This window comes from Ranitomeya imitator, chromosome 10, assembly GCF_032444005.1.
Source record: "Ranitomeya imitator isolate aRanImi1 chromosome 10, aRanImi1.pri, whole genome shotgun sequence".
Classification (NCBI taxonomy): Eukaryota; Metazoa; Chordata; class Amphibia; order Anura; family Dendrobatidae; genus Ranitomeya; species Ranitomeya imitator.
The window spans coordinates 73,878,886-73,893,917 of record NC_091291.1 but is presented as its reverse complement, the minus strand read 5'-3'; the positions used below and the strand labels follow the sequence as shown (position 1 = coordinate 73,893,917).

The following is a 15,032-nucleotide window of genomic DNA, read 5'->3' as shown; positions in this document are numbered from 1 at the left end:
TTTTTGAAATTCTATCTCTCAATCTTAAAATAAACCTACCCTTAAAATTATAGACTGTACATGCCTTTGTCAGTGGGCTAACGTACAAAATCAGCAAGGGATCAAATGCTTATTTCCACCACTGTACTTAGTTCAGGTCAAAGGTATCACATCGGTGGAAGTCGGACACACAGTATCACCACCGATCAGCTGTTACCAGATCTGGCCGATGTAAATAGAGCAGAGCACAGCCAAAGTTGGGGTGCTGGCTGATAGACCCCCTCTGATATGATATTGAGGACATCTTTGGGAAAGGTGATCAGTTTCATAGTAGTGGACAACCCCTTTACTAGAATGCTATACTCTGTAGCCCATTGACATGCAGAGATACATTATTTTGTATTTCCAGTAGGAGCTGTTAAGCCTGGGATTATATTTATCTGTCTGGCAGGGTTATCTTTGCTTTTTGGAGATATTCTATTGTGATGATTTATGTATGACTGTGAATTTGCAGTCCATATTCTAATATGTTGTTTCTTTACAGGCTGTAATATTCTGTTGATGCCATTTGTATTTATAAACTGTGTTCTATTGTGATGATATGAAACTATTTTATAAGTTTACGTTATAGCTTGTATATGACTATTATGTAGGCCAGCGTATTTATAAGTCATACTCTATTGCTATAGTGTCAGCACAGGGTTCCTGCGGACTTGTATGATTATGTAGCATGATTTCAGAATAATACATATGCATGCTGTAATCATAAGGGCTGATGTCACAAGAACTTAATTCTATCAAAATATATTATGGGAGGAGTTTATCATTAGATGTATCTAACAACTAAAAATAACCCAAAAGGCACCAAGTTTCTGGAGCAAATATTATGATAAATTCTCCCCTGTTTATATGCTTTTTCATCATGATATTAACATGTATTTTCCAGCATTTTCAGCCTGCTGTGCATTTGACTAGATAAGCGGCACTTGTCAGAATTTCCTCTGTGTCTGTCGACATACAACCAGGAAAAGTGTATCTTTGTACCATGTTGGGCAGTAAATAAAAACTCAAGAATCCTCAGTGGATGAAATGATATTGTGAGGAAGGGACCTAAGTAAGCTGGAACGTTCGATATTTCCCAGAATCTTTTCAGAAATCCTCTACAAGATGTCAACAACTGTGGACTCGCAATTCTTATTTTTACATGGAATAAGGAAGCAAAACCTTTAGAGAGAGTCAATATCGGAGCAAGGTAGGTGAGATGTCAATTGCATATTTTATTCATTTAACCCATGTTGAACTATCGTTAAAAACAAAATGATCCGTTTTTGATTTTTAATGCTTTTTACGTTGTGCTCTGCGGTCATAATGTCACTACAGTTGCCTATAAGCATGTGTGGATCTATGTGTCATCGCGTTAATCGTTGTATGCACTGATTTGCCAGCAGTTTGAATTTCCGAAATTTTCAGTGGATCTTCTCATTAAAAATGCAAGACATATATAAAACATTAAACTACTTGTTCTTGTTAGTGAGGATAACAAATACAATTGTCATACATCATTCAAGATGTGACAGACAAGCTAATCCCAGCAGAACTGAGAGAAGGTGGGTATAAGCGAATGACGTCTATGGCTAGAAGCTGCCTGTACTCTGCCCGCCATACTTGTACTTTACAGGATTATGTGCTGTTTGTTATAAAAAGGGGGCTTTTTAATATTGTTACAAATACCCAAAATACTGGGAAATAAACAGTGCTTTTTAGGGTATGTTTCCACGGTCAGTATTGGTGGCGGATTGGACCCTGCGTACAGCCACAGCGTCCAATCCGCAGCATCTAGATGTTACAGCATAATGGAGGGGATTTTATGAAATCCCATCTCCACTATGTGTTCAAAGACGCAGGTCTGCGTATACGCACATGCGGCGCGTCTTTATAGACCGCAGCATGTCTATTTATCTTGCGGAGACGCTCAGTCTTCGCAAGATAATTATCACTGTCCTACGTATAGGATGCGGTGATTCCGCACGGTTTAATGAGCACATGCGGAATCACCACGTGTACAAAAGCCGGCAGCACTTTGGACGGAGCACGTATCTGCTGCGTCCAAAGCACTGCCTTTACGGAACGTGGAAACATAACTTTATACTCCTTTCTTATAAGAATCATCACTTAGTTTTTCTTTGGTAGCGGCAAAGATGTCTTCTTATGACAACATAGGACTGGATATTTGGAATATGTCTGCATTATAATGCCCAATTGCTGCTCTGGGGTCTAAGAAGGGATGATAAAATCTGATGTTACACCACGTTCTCATAAATGTACGAGAAATGACTGATGAAAAATTTAAATATATTCTGTAGGACAATAAAACTAATAAAGATATGTGTATTGCATTTCTAGAGCAAAGTAAGGTTTCATTTGTGAAAAAAAAAATGATATACCTTTATCCATTGATACTGTATACAGATAAATTACACCATAGACATTGAATTCTGAACTGAAAATAGTCATGATCTCACCCTAATGTGCGCTTGTTCATGCACATATTCCCCATTGATCTGCAGCACTCGGTCTCCATCTTTAAGTCCTGCAAGATGAGCTGGTCCTCCAGGTACAACTTGACGAATAACATGGCCATCTCGTTCTATCTCCATGCGCAAATGAAATCCAAAAGTGCCGTTCACATCTTTTCTCAGGACACATACTCGAGCTGTCGGCTCAGGATTGGTGCCTTGAAAGAAAGAATGATTTGAATTTAAGGATTAAAAGGAAAATTGACTTAAAGGAAATTTGCCAGGAGAATCAACCCCTCTAATGCCCCTTTCACACATCAGTTTTTGCCATCAGTCGCAATCCTTTGTATTTTGAAAAAATCGGATCCAGCAACTGATGCCACCGCATCCGTTTTTTTCTCATAGACTTGTATTAGCGACGGATTGTGATGGATGGCCTCACGTTTCATTCGTCGTTCGCCGGACCCGTGAAAAATTGTTTGTCCGGCGGCCGGAGACAACGGACAAATTAACGTTTTTTGTGCATGTCAAAAAAACAGACAGCGACGGATCCACCGCCATCCGTCATTTGCTAGAATGGAAGCCTATGGTGCCGGATTCATCAAATGATGGAATCCAACGATGAATTCCATTTTTTCTAACTGAACATGCTCCAAACCAATTAGCTAGATCCGTTAGTCGGATCCATCCAAAAAACGGATCCGTCGCATCAGTTTTTCACAACCTGCGATGGATCAGTCGATCCATCGAGCCAACGGATTGTGACTGATGTCAAAAAACTGATGTGTGAAAGGGACCATCTATTATATACCGTATACACATATATAGGGCACACATGCTGCCCTAGGCACTTTAAGTGGTGAACCCTCTATTGATATTGATAAGTCAGACTAAGAGCTCATACTCACTTGAGCGAGACTCGGATGAGTCTCGCACGGCAATACCCGGCACTGCACCCAGCACTCAGATCGGAGCGTGTGACCGCATAGGAATACATGCAGCCGCACGCTCCGCTCCTCTGTGCCAGGTGCAGGGCTGGGTATTGCCGTGCGAGACTCATCCGAGTCTCACGCAAGCGAGCCCTAAGGGTATATGGACACAACGTCTATTTGAAACGGATCTGCGCCTTAACCTTGCTGAAAAAAAACACTAAATAAAAGCTCAAAAAAATAAATATATGCACCACAGTGTGAAAACGAATTCCTGAGCATATGTTCAGTCTTGTGAGCCACTTCAGGTTTTCAAAGACGCCAAGCAGTTATAAGAAATTATTTATGCCATACAATTTAAAAAATTGTTGCATAAAGATGTCAGAAAAGATGACTGAAAAGAGCAAAAAAAAGTTCTGAATCATTTCCACCTAAAAAACTTGCAGGGTTTGCAGATGAATAAAAGACATTTTGTTCACACAACCTAAAAATACCCATAACTTAGATTGTAGTTAAAACAAGCACACATTAGACAAAAGTTGGCCAAACGCAGAGATATCGACAGGCGATATTTTAATGTGTATGAGTGCCTCTGACTGATGATTGTCAGGGGAGATAACAATCTGGCATGTCCGAATTTGGCCTGTGGGTCCTTTTGTTTTCCAAGGGATAAGCCACAGACAGAGATGTCTAACAACGGCTTTCTCATATAGAGAACACCGACGTACTGGCTAGGGGCCGGACACGGTGCTTTTGCACCCTGCTCCCTCGTTTGCTGTGCAGCTGGATCAGCGTGAACACCACCCCTTCTTCCGAACTGCCCACATCATTCGAATGGCCTTGATTCCATGTAGGGTGTAGGATCTCAGCAATCCCCACTGCATCACTGTACCTCTTAAGTCTGTTCTTAACTCTACTGCCCTACTAATCCACTCCTGAACTCACTACTCCTTTTCTACTTCTCCCGTCTGCAAATCCCTTCATTGTCTCCCAACTCTGCAAAGTATCCACTGCAAGCTACTAACACTGTCCTACAAAGTTGTTCATAATCTGCCGCATCCATATACTGTATCTCTGAACAAATCTCCTGATATCTCAAACCATGTAAGCTCTGGTCCTCCCAAGACCTCCTTCTCTCTTACTCAATTGTATGTTCTTCATCCAACTGCCTGCAAGAATTCTCCCGAGTATCCCCCTTCCTGTAGAATTCTGTGGAATTCTCCCCTACATTTGGAACTTTCAAGCAGAACATGAAAACCAATGACTTTGGAACAGCTTACAGCCTGCAATATCCCAGCTGCCACTTCATGAAACACCGGAACTGGTGCAACTCCTGAACCTACTGTCACCTTCCCCATTATCCTGTAATTTCTTTATTCAACACCACCTTTTTCATGCTGATGCAGTGGCATCATGGGATTAGGGCTTGGTGTCTGTTAGCACAACGTCGGACCCCTGCCCTGACAATCAGGGTCTCCGGCGTGTTTGTTCACTCACCCATGCTACAGACAGTTCTTCCCTTCCACATGCGTGGCATGCTTCCAGCCGGTCCTCTAGCCATGTCCTTAGGGCACACGTGCGTTCTTATAGGGCCAGCGTGTGAACTTGCCATTTCCTCCCTAGCCAATGGCTGTGGGTCATTATGGATATATTGCTTCTTCCCCACTGGGGAGGTGCTTGAGCAACCTTCCTGTTTCGCACTCTAAATTGTGTAAGTTTGAATACCAGTCCCCGCTGCACTCAACTGCAGACCCTGCTTGCTGCACTCTAATGCAGATCCTGCCTGATGCGCACTCTAATGCAGATCCTGCCTGCTGCACTCAACTGCAGACCCTGCTTGCTGCACTCTAATGCAGATCCTGCCTGCTGCACTCTAATGCAGATCCTGCCTGATGCGCACTCTAATGCAGATCCTGCCTGATGCGCACTCTAATGCAGATCCTGCAGGCTGCACTCAACTGGAGATCCTGTCAGCTGCACTCTGATACAAACACTTTCTGCTGCACTCTGATACGAACTCTGTCTGCTGCACTCGGATGCTTACTGTCTGTTGCATTCTAATACAAAGTCTTGCAGCTGCTCCCTCTAGGCTGTCCTCTGGATCCAGCTGCTGCGCGTCGGTTGGCGTGTCCTGGAGTGGCACCTGGCGTTCATCGGGAGCCAGGTTTAACCTCAGCATCAGAGACTCTAGTGAACAGTCAGGTGTTTGTGGAGCGCCCGCTAGGACCATGGGGTACTCGGAACCGGGCCAGTTCATAAAGGGGTGGTCACAGTGGCAGTGACCGGTCCGTGGCCTTGGGTGTCCAGTAAAAGGGGGTTAATGAAAATGGGAATAAAGTCTAATATAGCAAAATTCGTGATGCCACCTATGGTATTCGGCCAGGGGTACCCGACGCTGCTTAAAGGGATCCTCTGGGGCTGATGGTTTTGCAGCTTAGATGGTATAGCTCCCCACAGGTAGAGTTTGGTCACCAGGGCTCTCGATGTAGCTGGTAAAAGGGATGGTTGATGGTGAAGTGCAGGAAAGAATTAGAGGACACAAGGTTGCAGTCTCTTTACCTTTTACTAGGTTCAGGTACATGTTACAGGTGGTCTTTGGAATCTGGGCAGCCTGGAAGCGATTCGGAATCCCCCTAGCCAGGTGAAGATGGAGGCCTTCCTTACTGTGCTGTGTTCTCAGTCCCTTGCTGCCTTAGGCTTCGTACAAGGTCCTCTCTCTTTGTCCCTTTAGACACTACTAGCATGGCAGGCAACTCGAGTCTTTTTACAGGTGTCTCTTCTCATGGTGACTCCGGGCTCTATCTGCTGCTGTGCCTTCGGCTGTAATGGTGGGCAGGAGACTTGGAATCTCCTGCCCACCAATTTCTGCTGTGGAGCATACAGTTATCCTCACAACCTTGGAATTCCGGTCTTCAGTTTCTGCGTTCGATCATGGAGTGAGCCCAATTGCAGCTCCACTCCAGTTTCTCTCTCTCCTCCTTTGCTCCTTCTCCCCTCACTGTCTCCTACAATGTGCCTGACCCTCCTGTCAGGAGCTGCAGAGCAGCAAGTCTGCTCAGCTCCATCTCTCCTTACAGACTCTATTAACTCCTCCTCCAGCCAGAATATATAGGGAATCTACGCTCAAACCGGGTTAATAGCACCCCCTTCTGGCCAGGAGTCAGAACAGTGTTGTATGTATGTGTTACCTGTTAAAGGGATGTTTGTCGCTTCCAGGCATGGCATCACCCTTCCCGTGAGGAAGGCAATACCACTGTAACAACCGAATTCCTGGGGTGTTACATTTGCTTCATCACGCCCCTCCTGGCTCTCAATGGTCCATGTTACAGTGGTTCCACAAACCAAGTCTGTGACAGTGTCAGCAGCTGTCATTGACACCTAGCCCTAGGCCTAGTAATGAAAAGGTGTCAGCCAGACACCCTCAATTCTAAGCCGATAAGTAAAGACAAACGCACACACAAACACACATTGTCACCAGCCTATGTAGGAGCTTTAACAGAACGAACATACATAGGCTGTATCCAAACAGCAACTGTTAATTTTAAAGAAAATAAATGAAAAAAAATGCGTGGGCTCATGTCTAATTTTAATAACCAGCAGAGGGAAAGCCGAGGGCTGGTGTGAATATTCTGGGAAAGAGCAAATAGTCTTAAAGTCATTACTGGCTAGTTTACAGGGGGACCCAAGAAAAAATTGACATAGGGTCCCCCTATAAAATCTGACTAGCAAAGGCTAGGCAGACAGTTGCCGACTGATATTAATATCCTAGGAAGGGACCATGGAGATTGGCCCACTCCCAGACTAAAAACATCAGATCTCAGCCGACCAAGGAAAGGCACATCTATAAGATGCACCAAATCTGGCGCTTAGCCTCGCTCTTCCCACTTGCCCTGAAGTGCTGGCAAGTGGGGTTTATATTTGTGGGGTTGATGCTACCGTGGCATTGTCAGGTGACATCAAGCCCAGAGGTTAGTAACGGAGAGGCGTATATAAGACACCTATCCATTAGTAACCCCATAATGATATTGTATAAAAAAAAACGCACCCAGAATAAAGTCCTTTATTTGAAATACTCCTTTAATAAATCTTAATTAAACAATACTCACTGAACGCCTAATCAACTGATGCCAACGTCTCCTGCAACAAAAATAAAATAATAAACCACAATATTCCCCAGCTGTCCACAGAGAAGATAAACACAACGATCCTGATGATTTTGAGAACATGGGAGCTGATCAGCTGATGAACTCCAGTGAACTCTCTCACGGCAGCTCAGTGATACTCTGCGGGAGCGATTACCTCCTGTCAGTTTATTGCCGGTGGCCGGGTAGAGAAGTCACATCTCTTGATGTGACTATTCTACAAGTGAGATCGCCGTGGGACACTCTGGATTACGTGGACTACGGCGGACAGGTGAGTATATGGCGGTTTATCATTTTACATTTTTTCTAGGAGACAAGGACATCAGGGATTTGGTGTTAGGTGAGTATAATGTTTTTTTTATTTTTATTTGAACATGTATGTAATTTTACTTTTTTTTAACTGAGAGCACAGGTGATGGCTGATGAGACTACATCTCCCACCAGCGGCTCCTGCTGTTACTATTATCAGTGACAGCAGACATAGCCCCGTGGGAGCAGTAGTCTCATCAGCCCATGCCTGCTGACCTGTGGTAAGCATTTTACAACAGGTTACCGCTACGGGTCACATCTGTGGGGACACGCTGACATCGGACAGCATGACCATGCAGCACTCTGACCGACAGTCTTACCGGCAGTAGCGTTACCGCAGGTCACAGTCACAGCTGCGGGGTCATGCTGACATCTGACAGTGTTAGCCCGCAGTGCGCTGACCAATGGTCTTACTGGCGGTAGTGTTATGGTGGGTCACAGTCACAGCTGCGGGGCACGCTGACATCTGACAGCATAACCCCACAGGGCTCTGACCAACGGTCTTACCGGCAGTAGCGTTACCGCAGGTCACAGTCACAGCTGTGGGGGTCACCCTAACATCTGATAGTGTAATCCTGCAGTGCTCTGACAGACAGTCTTAGGCCAGAGTCACACTAGACCGTGATACGGACGAGTGCAATGCGATAAAAAAAAAAAATCGCATAGCACTCGGCCCAATGTTAATCTATGGGGCACCTCCTATTATTCGTTGTTTTCTTGGCCGTATTCAGGATCCAAGTGAAATGGATACGCATGCTGCGATTGTCACCGTATCTCGGCCGAGAATCGCCAATGCAAGTCTATGGGTGCGAGAAAAAGAATCGGATTACACATCACATCAGTGTGACTTGCGAGAAATATGCACCGATGTTCTATAGAAAAGCCGGCAATTCATTGCGGTGTACAGTAAAATCACACTGACAGGTTAGAATAGAACAGATAAAATTAATGTATCCACATAGTATAGGTATATATATCTACTATATAATTGTCTAAGGGGTACTTCCGTCTTTCTGTCTGGCTCTGTCCTTCTGTCTGTCGGCAACTTCTGTCACGGAAATCCCATGTCGCTGATTGGTATCACCAGCTGCCTGTCCTAGCTGCCGTGACCAATCAGCGACGGGAACAGTCCGGACGAGAATTAGTCCCTCCCTACTCCCCTGCAGTCAGTGCCCGGCGCCCGCATACTCCCCTCCAGTCAGCGCTCACACAGGGTTAATGCCACCGTTAACGGACCGCGTTATGCCGCGGGTAACGCACTCCGTTAACGCTGCTATTAACCCTGTGTGTCCCCAACTTTTTACTATTGATGCTGCACAAAAAACCTGCTATTCTCACCTTCCGTAGTCCGCCCAGGCGCGCGCGGCTGCCACCATCTTCCGTTCCCAGAGATGCATTGCGAAATTACCCAGAAGACTTAGCGGTCTAGCGAGACCGCTAAGTCATCTAGGTAATTTCGCAATGCATCCTGGGACCGGAAGATGGCGGCAGCCGCGCGCGCATTGGCACAGCTTCGCTGGATCCCGGTGGGTGAGTATATAACTATTTTTTATTTTAACTATTTTTTTTAACAGGGCTATGGTGCCCACATTGCTATATACTATGTGGGCTGTGTTATATACTGCGTGGTTGCTATATACTACCTGGCCAATGTTAGATACTATATGGGCTGTTTTATATACTGCGTGGGCTGTGCTATATATTACGTGGCCAGTGTTATGTACTGCATGGTCTGTGTTACATACTGTTTGGGCTGTGTTATATACTGCGTGGGCAGTGTTATATACTGGTTGGGCTGTGTTATATACTGCGTGGCCACTGCTATATACTGCGTGGCCTGTATTAACGCATCGGGTATTCTACAATATGTATCTATATAGCAGCCACATAGTACAGGTCCTTCTCAAAAAATTAGCATATAGTGTTAAATTTCATTATTTACCATAATGTAATGATTACAATTAAACTTTCATATATTATAGATTCATTATCCACCAACTGAAATTTGTCAGGTCTTTTATTGTTTTAATACTGATGATTTTGGCATACAACTCCTGATAACCCAAAAAACCTGTCTCAATAAATTAGCATATCAAGAAAAGGTTCTCTAAACGACCTATTACTCTAATCTTCTGAATCAACTAATTAACTCTAAACACATGCAAAAGATACCTGAGGCTTTTATAAACTCCCTGCCTGGTTCATTACTCAAAACCCCCATCATGGGTAAGACTAGCGACCTGACAGATGTCAAGAAGGCCATCATTGACACCCTCAAGCAAGAGGGTAAGACCCAGAAAGAAATTTCTCAACAAATAGGCTGTTCCCAGAGTGCTGTATCAAGGCACCTCAATGGTAAGTCTGTGGGAAGGAAACAATGTGGCAGAAAACGCTGTACAACGAGAAGAGGAGACCAGACCCTGAGGAAGATTGTGGAGAAGGACCGATTCCAGACCTTGGGGAACCTGAGGAAGCAGTGGACTGAGTCTGGTGTGGAAACATCCAGAGCCACCGTGCACAGGCGTGTGCAGGAAATGGGCTACAGGTGCCGCATTCCCCAGGTAAAGCCACTTTTGAGCTACAGAGAAGCAGCACTGGACTGTTTGCTTTTTTCTGATGAAAGCAAATTTTGCATGTCATTCGGAAATCAAGGTGCCAGAGTCTGGAGGAAGACTGGGGAGAAGGAAATGCCAAAATGCCTGAAGTCCAGTGTCAAGCACCCACAGTCAGTGATGGTGTGGGGTGCCATGTCAGCTGCTGGTGTTGGTCCACTGTGTTTCATCAAGGGCAGGGTCAATGCAGCTAGCTATCAGGAGATTTTGGAGCACTTCATGCTTCCATCGGCTGAAATGCTTTATGGAGATGAAGATTTCATTTTTCAGCACGACCTGGCACCTGCTCACAGTGCCAAAACCACTGGTAAATGGTTTACTGACCATGGTATTACTGTGCTCAATTGGCCTGCCAACTCTCCTGACCTGAACCCCATAGAGAATCTGTGGGATATTGTGAAGAGAAAGTTGAGAGACGCAAGACCCAACACTCTGGATGAGCTTAAGGCCGCTATTGAAGCATCCTGGGCCTCCATAACATCTCAGCAGTGTCACAGGCTGATTGCCTCCATGCCACGCCGCATTGAAGCAGTCATTTCTGCCAAAGGATTCCTGACCAAGTATTGAGTGCATAACTGAACATTATTATTTGATGGTTTTTTTGTTTGTTATTAAAAAACACTTTTATTTGATTGGATGGGTGAAATATGCTAATTTATTGAGACAGGTTTTTTGGGTTATCAGGAGTTGTATGCCAAAATCATCAGTATTAAAACAATAAAAGACCTGACAAATTTCAGTTGGTGGATAATGAATCTATAATATATGAAAGTTTAATTGTAATCATTACATTATGGTAAATAATGAAATTTAACACTATATGCTAATTTTTTGAGAAGGACCTGTATATAGCACAGGCCACGTAGTATTTGACTGCTATATACTACATGGCTCTTATATACTACGTGGCCTGTGCTATATTCTATGTGGCTACTATATACATACATACATATTCTAGAATACCCGATGCGTTAGAATCGGGCCACCGATTTTATATATATATATATATATATATATATATATATATATATATATATATATATATATATATATATTATAACGCTGGGAGCGTCACTCTGTCTGAAGCCTTTATAGACTGCGCAAGCGCCGGCGCAGTCTGGACCCCACAGAGTGAGGCAGCCCAGGAGATCGCAGTATGCGTAAGCACTGAACGCACACCGCGATCTCCAACGGAGAAGCAGGGACGTGCCAGGAGGGTGAGTATGCTATACTCACCTGTCCCGTTCTAGTGCTGCGTGCCGCTCCGTCTTCCGGGTCCTCTGCCTGTGACGTTCAGTTCAGAGGGTGCGATGACGCGCTTAATGCGCGCCACCCTCTGACTGAACAGTCACAGCCAGAGGACCCGGAAGACGGAGCGGCACGCAGCACTGGATCAGGGCCAGGTGACTATAGCAAGTGTCGAGGGCCTGAGCTAGCGGCGACTCCGGCACCTGACCCCCCCACAGCGCGGCGGTGTCCCCGCCTGCTCAGGCCCCCCAGCACTCAGCACCCAGCAACGATAGGTGAGCATGTTATTTTTTTTATATATCGCAGCAGCATACGGGGCATATAATACTATGGAGCATCTTATGGGGGCCATAAACCTTTATGGAGCAGCATACGGGGCATATGCTATGGAGCATCTTATGGGGGCCATCAACCATAATGGAGCAGCATATGAGGCATATACTATGGAGCGCATCTTATGGGGGCCATCAACCATAATGGTGCAGCATATGAGGCATATACTATGGAGCATCTTATGGGGGCCATCAACCATAATGGTGCAGCATATGAGGCATATACTATGGAGCATCTTATGGGGGCCATCAACCATAATGGTGCAGCATATGAGGCATATACTATGGAGCATCTTATGGTGACCATCAACCATAATGCAGCAGCATATGAGGCATATACTATGGAGCATCTTATGGGGCATATGGATGGGAGCAGCAAATTACAGAACGGTGGCGCAGGATGGGAGCAGCACATTACAGAACTGTGGCGCAGGATGGGAGCAGCACATGACAGAATAGAGCAGCACATGACAGAATAGGGCAGCACATGACAGTACGGGGTGCAGGATGGCAGCAGCACATGACAGAACGGGGGTGCAGGATGGAAGCAGCACATGACAGAACGGGGGCGCAGGATGGGAGCTGCACATGACAGGATGGAGGCGCAGGATGGGTGCAGCACATGTCAGAATGGGGGCGCAGGATGGGAGCAGCACATGACAGAACTGGGGCGTAGGATGGGAGCAGTACATGACAGAATGGGGGCTCAAGATGGGAGCAGCGCATGACAGCATGAGGGCATTAGCAGGCTCCTGCTTGTAAAATTATTTAACCCCTTCAGATGGATTTACATCGTGGGACATGACTGGTCGCCGGAGAGGTATGGGATATTGATGTTTTTTATTTTAACTTTGTTTCAGGTGACAAGGGTCTTCAATTGGATTGAGCGTTTAATAAACTATTACAACACCCTGTGTTTTTATTTCATTAGAATACTTTTTTCATAATGTGTGTGGTTTTTTTAACCCTTTATGAACATAGGATTAATAATGGATAGGTGTCTTATTGACATCTTTCCATTATTAACCTGGCTTAATGTCATCTTACAATAGCAAGGTGACATTAACCTTTATTACCCCATATCCCACTGCTACTCTGGAGTGGGAAGAGAGCGGCTAAGTGCCAGAATAGACGCATCTTACAGATGTGCCTTTTCTGAGGGTGGCTGGGGGCAGATGTTTTTAGCCAGGGGGGCCAATAACTATGGTCCCTCTCTAGGCTATTAATATCTGCCCTCAGTCACTGGCTTTCCCACTCTGGCGGAGAAAATTGCGCGGGAGCCCATGCCAGTTTTTCCATGATTTAACCCTTTATTTTAACAGCTAGAGCCCCCAAATTTTGCACACACATACACTTCTGACATTACTAGTGAGGAATATGTAAAAAAAAAAAATAAGGGATATGAGATGGTTTACTGTATGTAAAACATGTCTCATATGCTGTCGGGTTTGATAAGGAGATAGCAAAAGACAGCAATTGAATTACCGGCTTTTCTGCTATCTAGCGCTGTAATAAATATAAATATATGCACGTATGTGTCTCACTGATATATATATATATATATATATATATATATATATATATATATATATATATATATATATATATATATATATATATATATATATATATATATATGACTGTATATGTGTTTATACGAATATTTGAGGCCATGGATCCATTCTATGTCCATTTTGCAAGCCGGCGAGAAAATCTCGCTGTACGGATGCCATACGGAAGACACACGGATAATTTTTGGAGAAAAAAATCGCATCCTCGCATTGAATACGGATCACTCTTCAGGAAATTTTCTGCATATCTCGGCCATCAAAAACGGACCGTAGTTTTATAAGTTGTGTGTGACTCCGGTCTTACAGACAGCCTTACCGACAGTAGCGTTACCGCCGATAAGAACCTTTGCGCGTTTCCCACGCTGTAACACAGATGACAGCATGGGAAATACATATACAAGAGAAAGAGTTGAGCGGGCACCACCACGGTATTAAACTGATTATATGCCCGGTGCTACCTATGCGCCTAGAATATCATGCACAGAGAAAGAAAAGAGAAGCGCAAAGAACGGTGCACACTGAGCCACAGTACTATAGGATAATGAAAATTTTATTGAGACCCAAAAAAACACACAGTGCTTGACATTAAAAACATTTATAACCATTTAAAACACAGCATAAAACATATGCCTGTACACATGTGGTAAACGTCCTCTAGATATGGGGACATAATGAACAGACAGACCATTAAGGAAAAATAATCCTAGGAAACATGCCTCCGTGAATATACATGCAAGGTAAGTCTATCTAGTGCAAGCAGATACCAGCAGGAAAGGCTCCGGCCAGATATATTAATAGATGAAATTTAGCATTCTAAAGAGAAATAAAATACAATATATAAATAATGCAAATCTTGCCAAGTGTCCCACTGGAAAATTCACTATGCAATATTCTAATATCAAATTTGAAAGCATAGGTGCGCATTACCATGTGGCGCAATACACTCGCTGTGTAGCGGCAGGTTGCCTGGCAACGTCATGCCAGTGAGCACGTGATCAGTAACTAGACAGCGCTCTCAGCTTAGTCTCTACAGCGCAAGCGCAGTATATAGTCCAGGACTTAGCCATTGCCTTCTAGCGCTTGCGTGGCCTTGCCCTGTCCTGCTATAAGTATTGGTTATATTTGATTTAGTACTCACGCATGGAAGGATTGCCTGTCCAGCCAGTATAGTTGTTAGAGCAGAACTCGCTATGTAGCGGCGGGTTGCCTAGCAACGTTTTGTCAGTTAGCACGTGATAAGCAACTAGACAGCACTCTCAGCTTAGTCTCTTCAGCGCAAGCGCAGTACATAGTCCAGGACTTAGCCATTGCTTTTTAGCGCTTGCGTGGACCTTTAGTACAGAGGCCTGCCCTGTGCAGTACGGCGCAGGTGCGGGGTTATATCGGCTGTGATT

At 44.6% G+C, this 15,032-nt stretch overlaps 1 protein-coding gene across 3 annotated transcripts in view; it reads right to left on the bottom strand.

Moving 5' to 3' along the window:
* Nucleotides 1-15,032, bottom strand: part of NHERF4 (NHERF family PDZ scaffold protein 4) — a 110,818-nt gene that overhangs the window by 45,419 nt on the left and 50,367 nt on the right. For all 3 annotated transcript variants that reach the window (XM_069741198.1, XM_069741201.1, XM_069741199.1), the window contains exon 4: nucleotides 2,502-2,713. In XM_069741198.1, coding sequence (XP_069597299.1) covers nucleotides 2,502-2,713 — 212 coding nt within the window. The remainder of the gene's footprint in view (nucleotides 1-2,501; nucleotides 2,714-15,032) is intronic.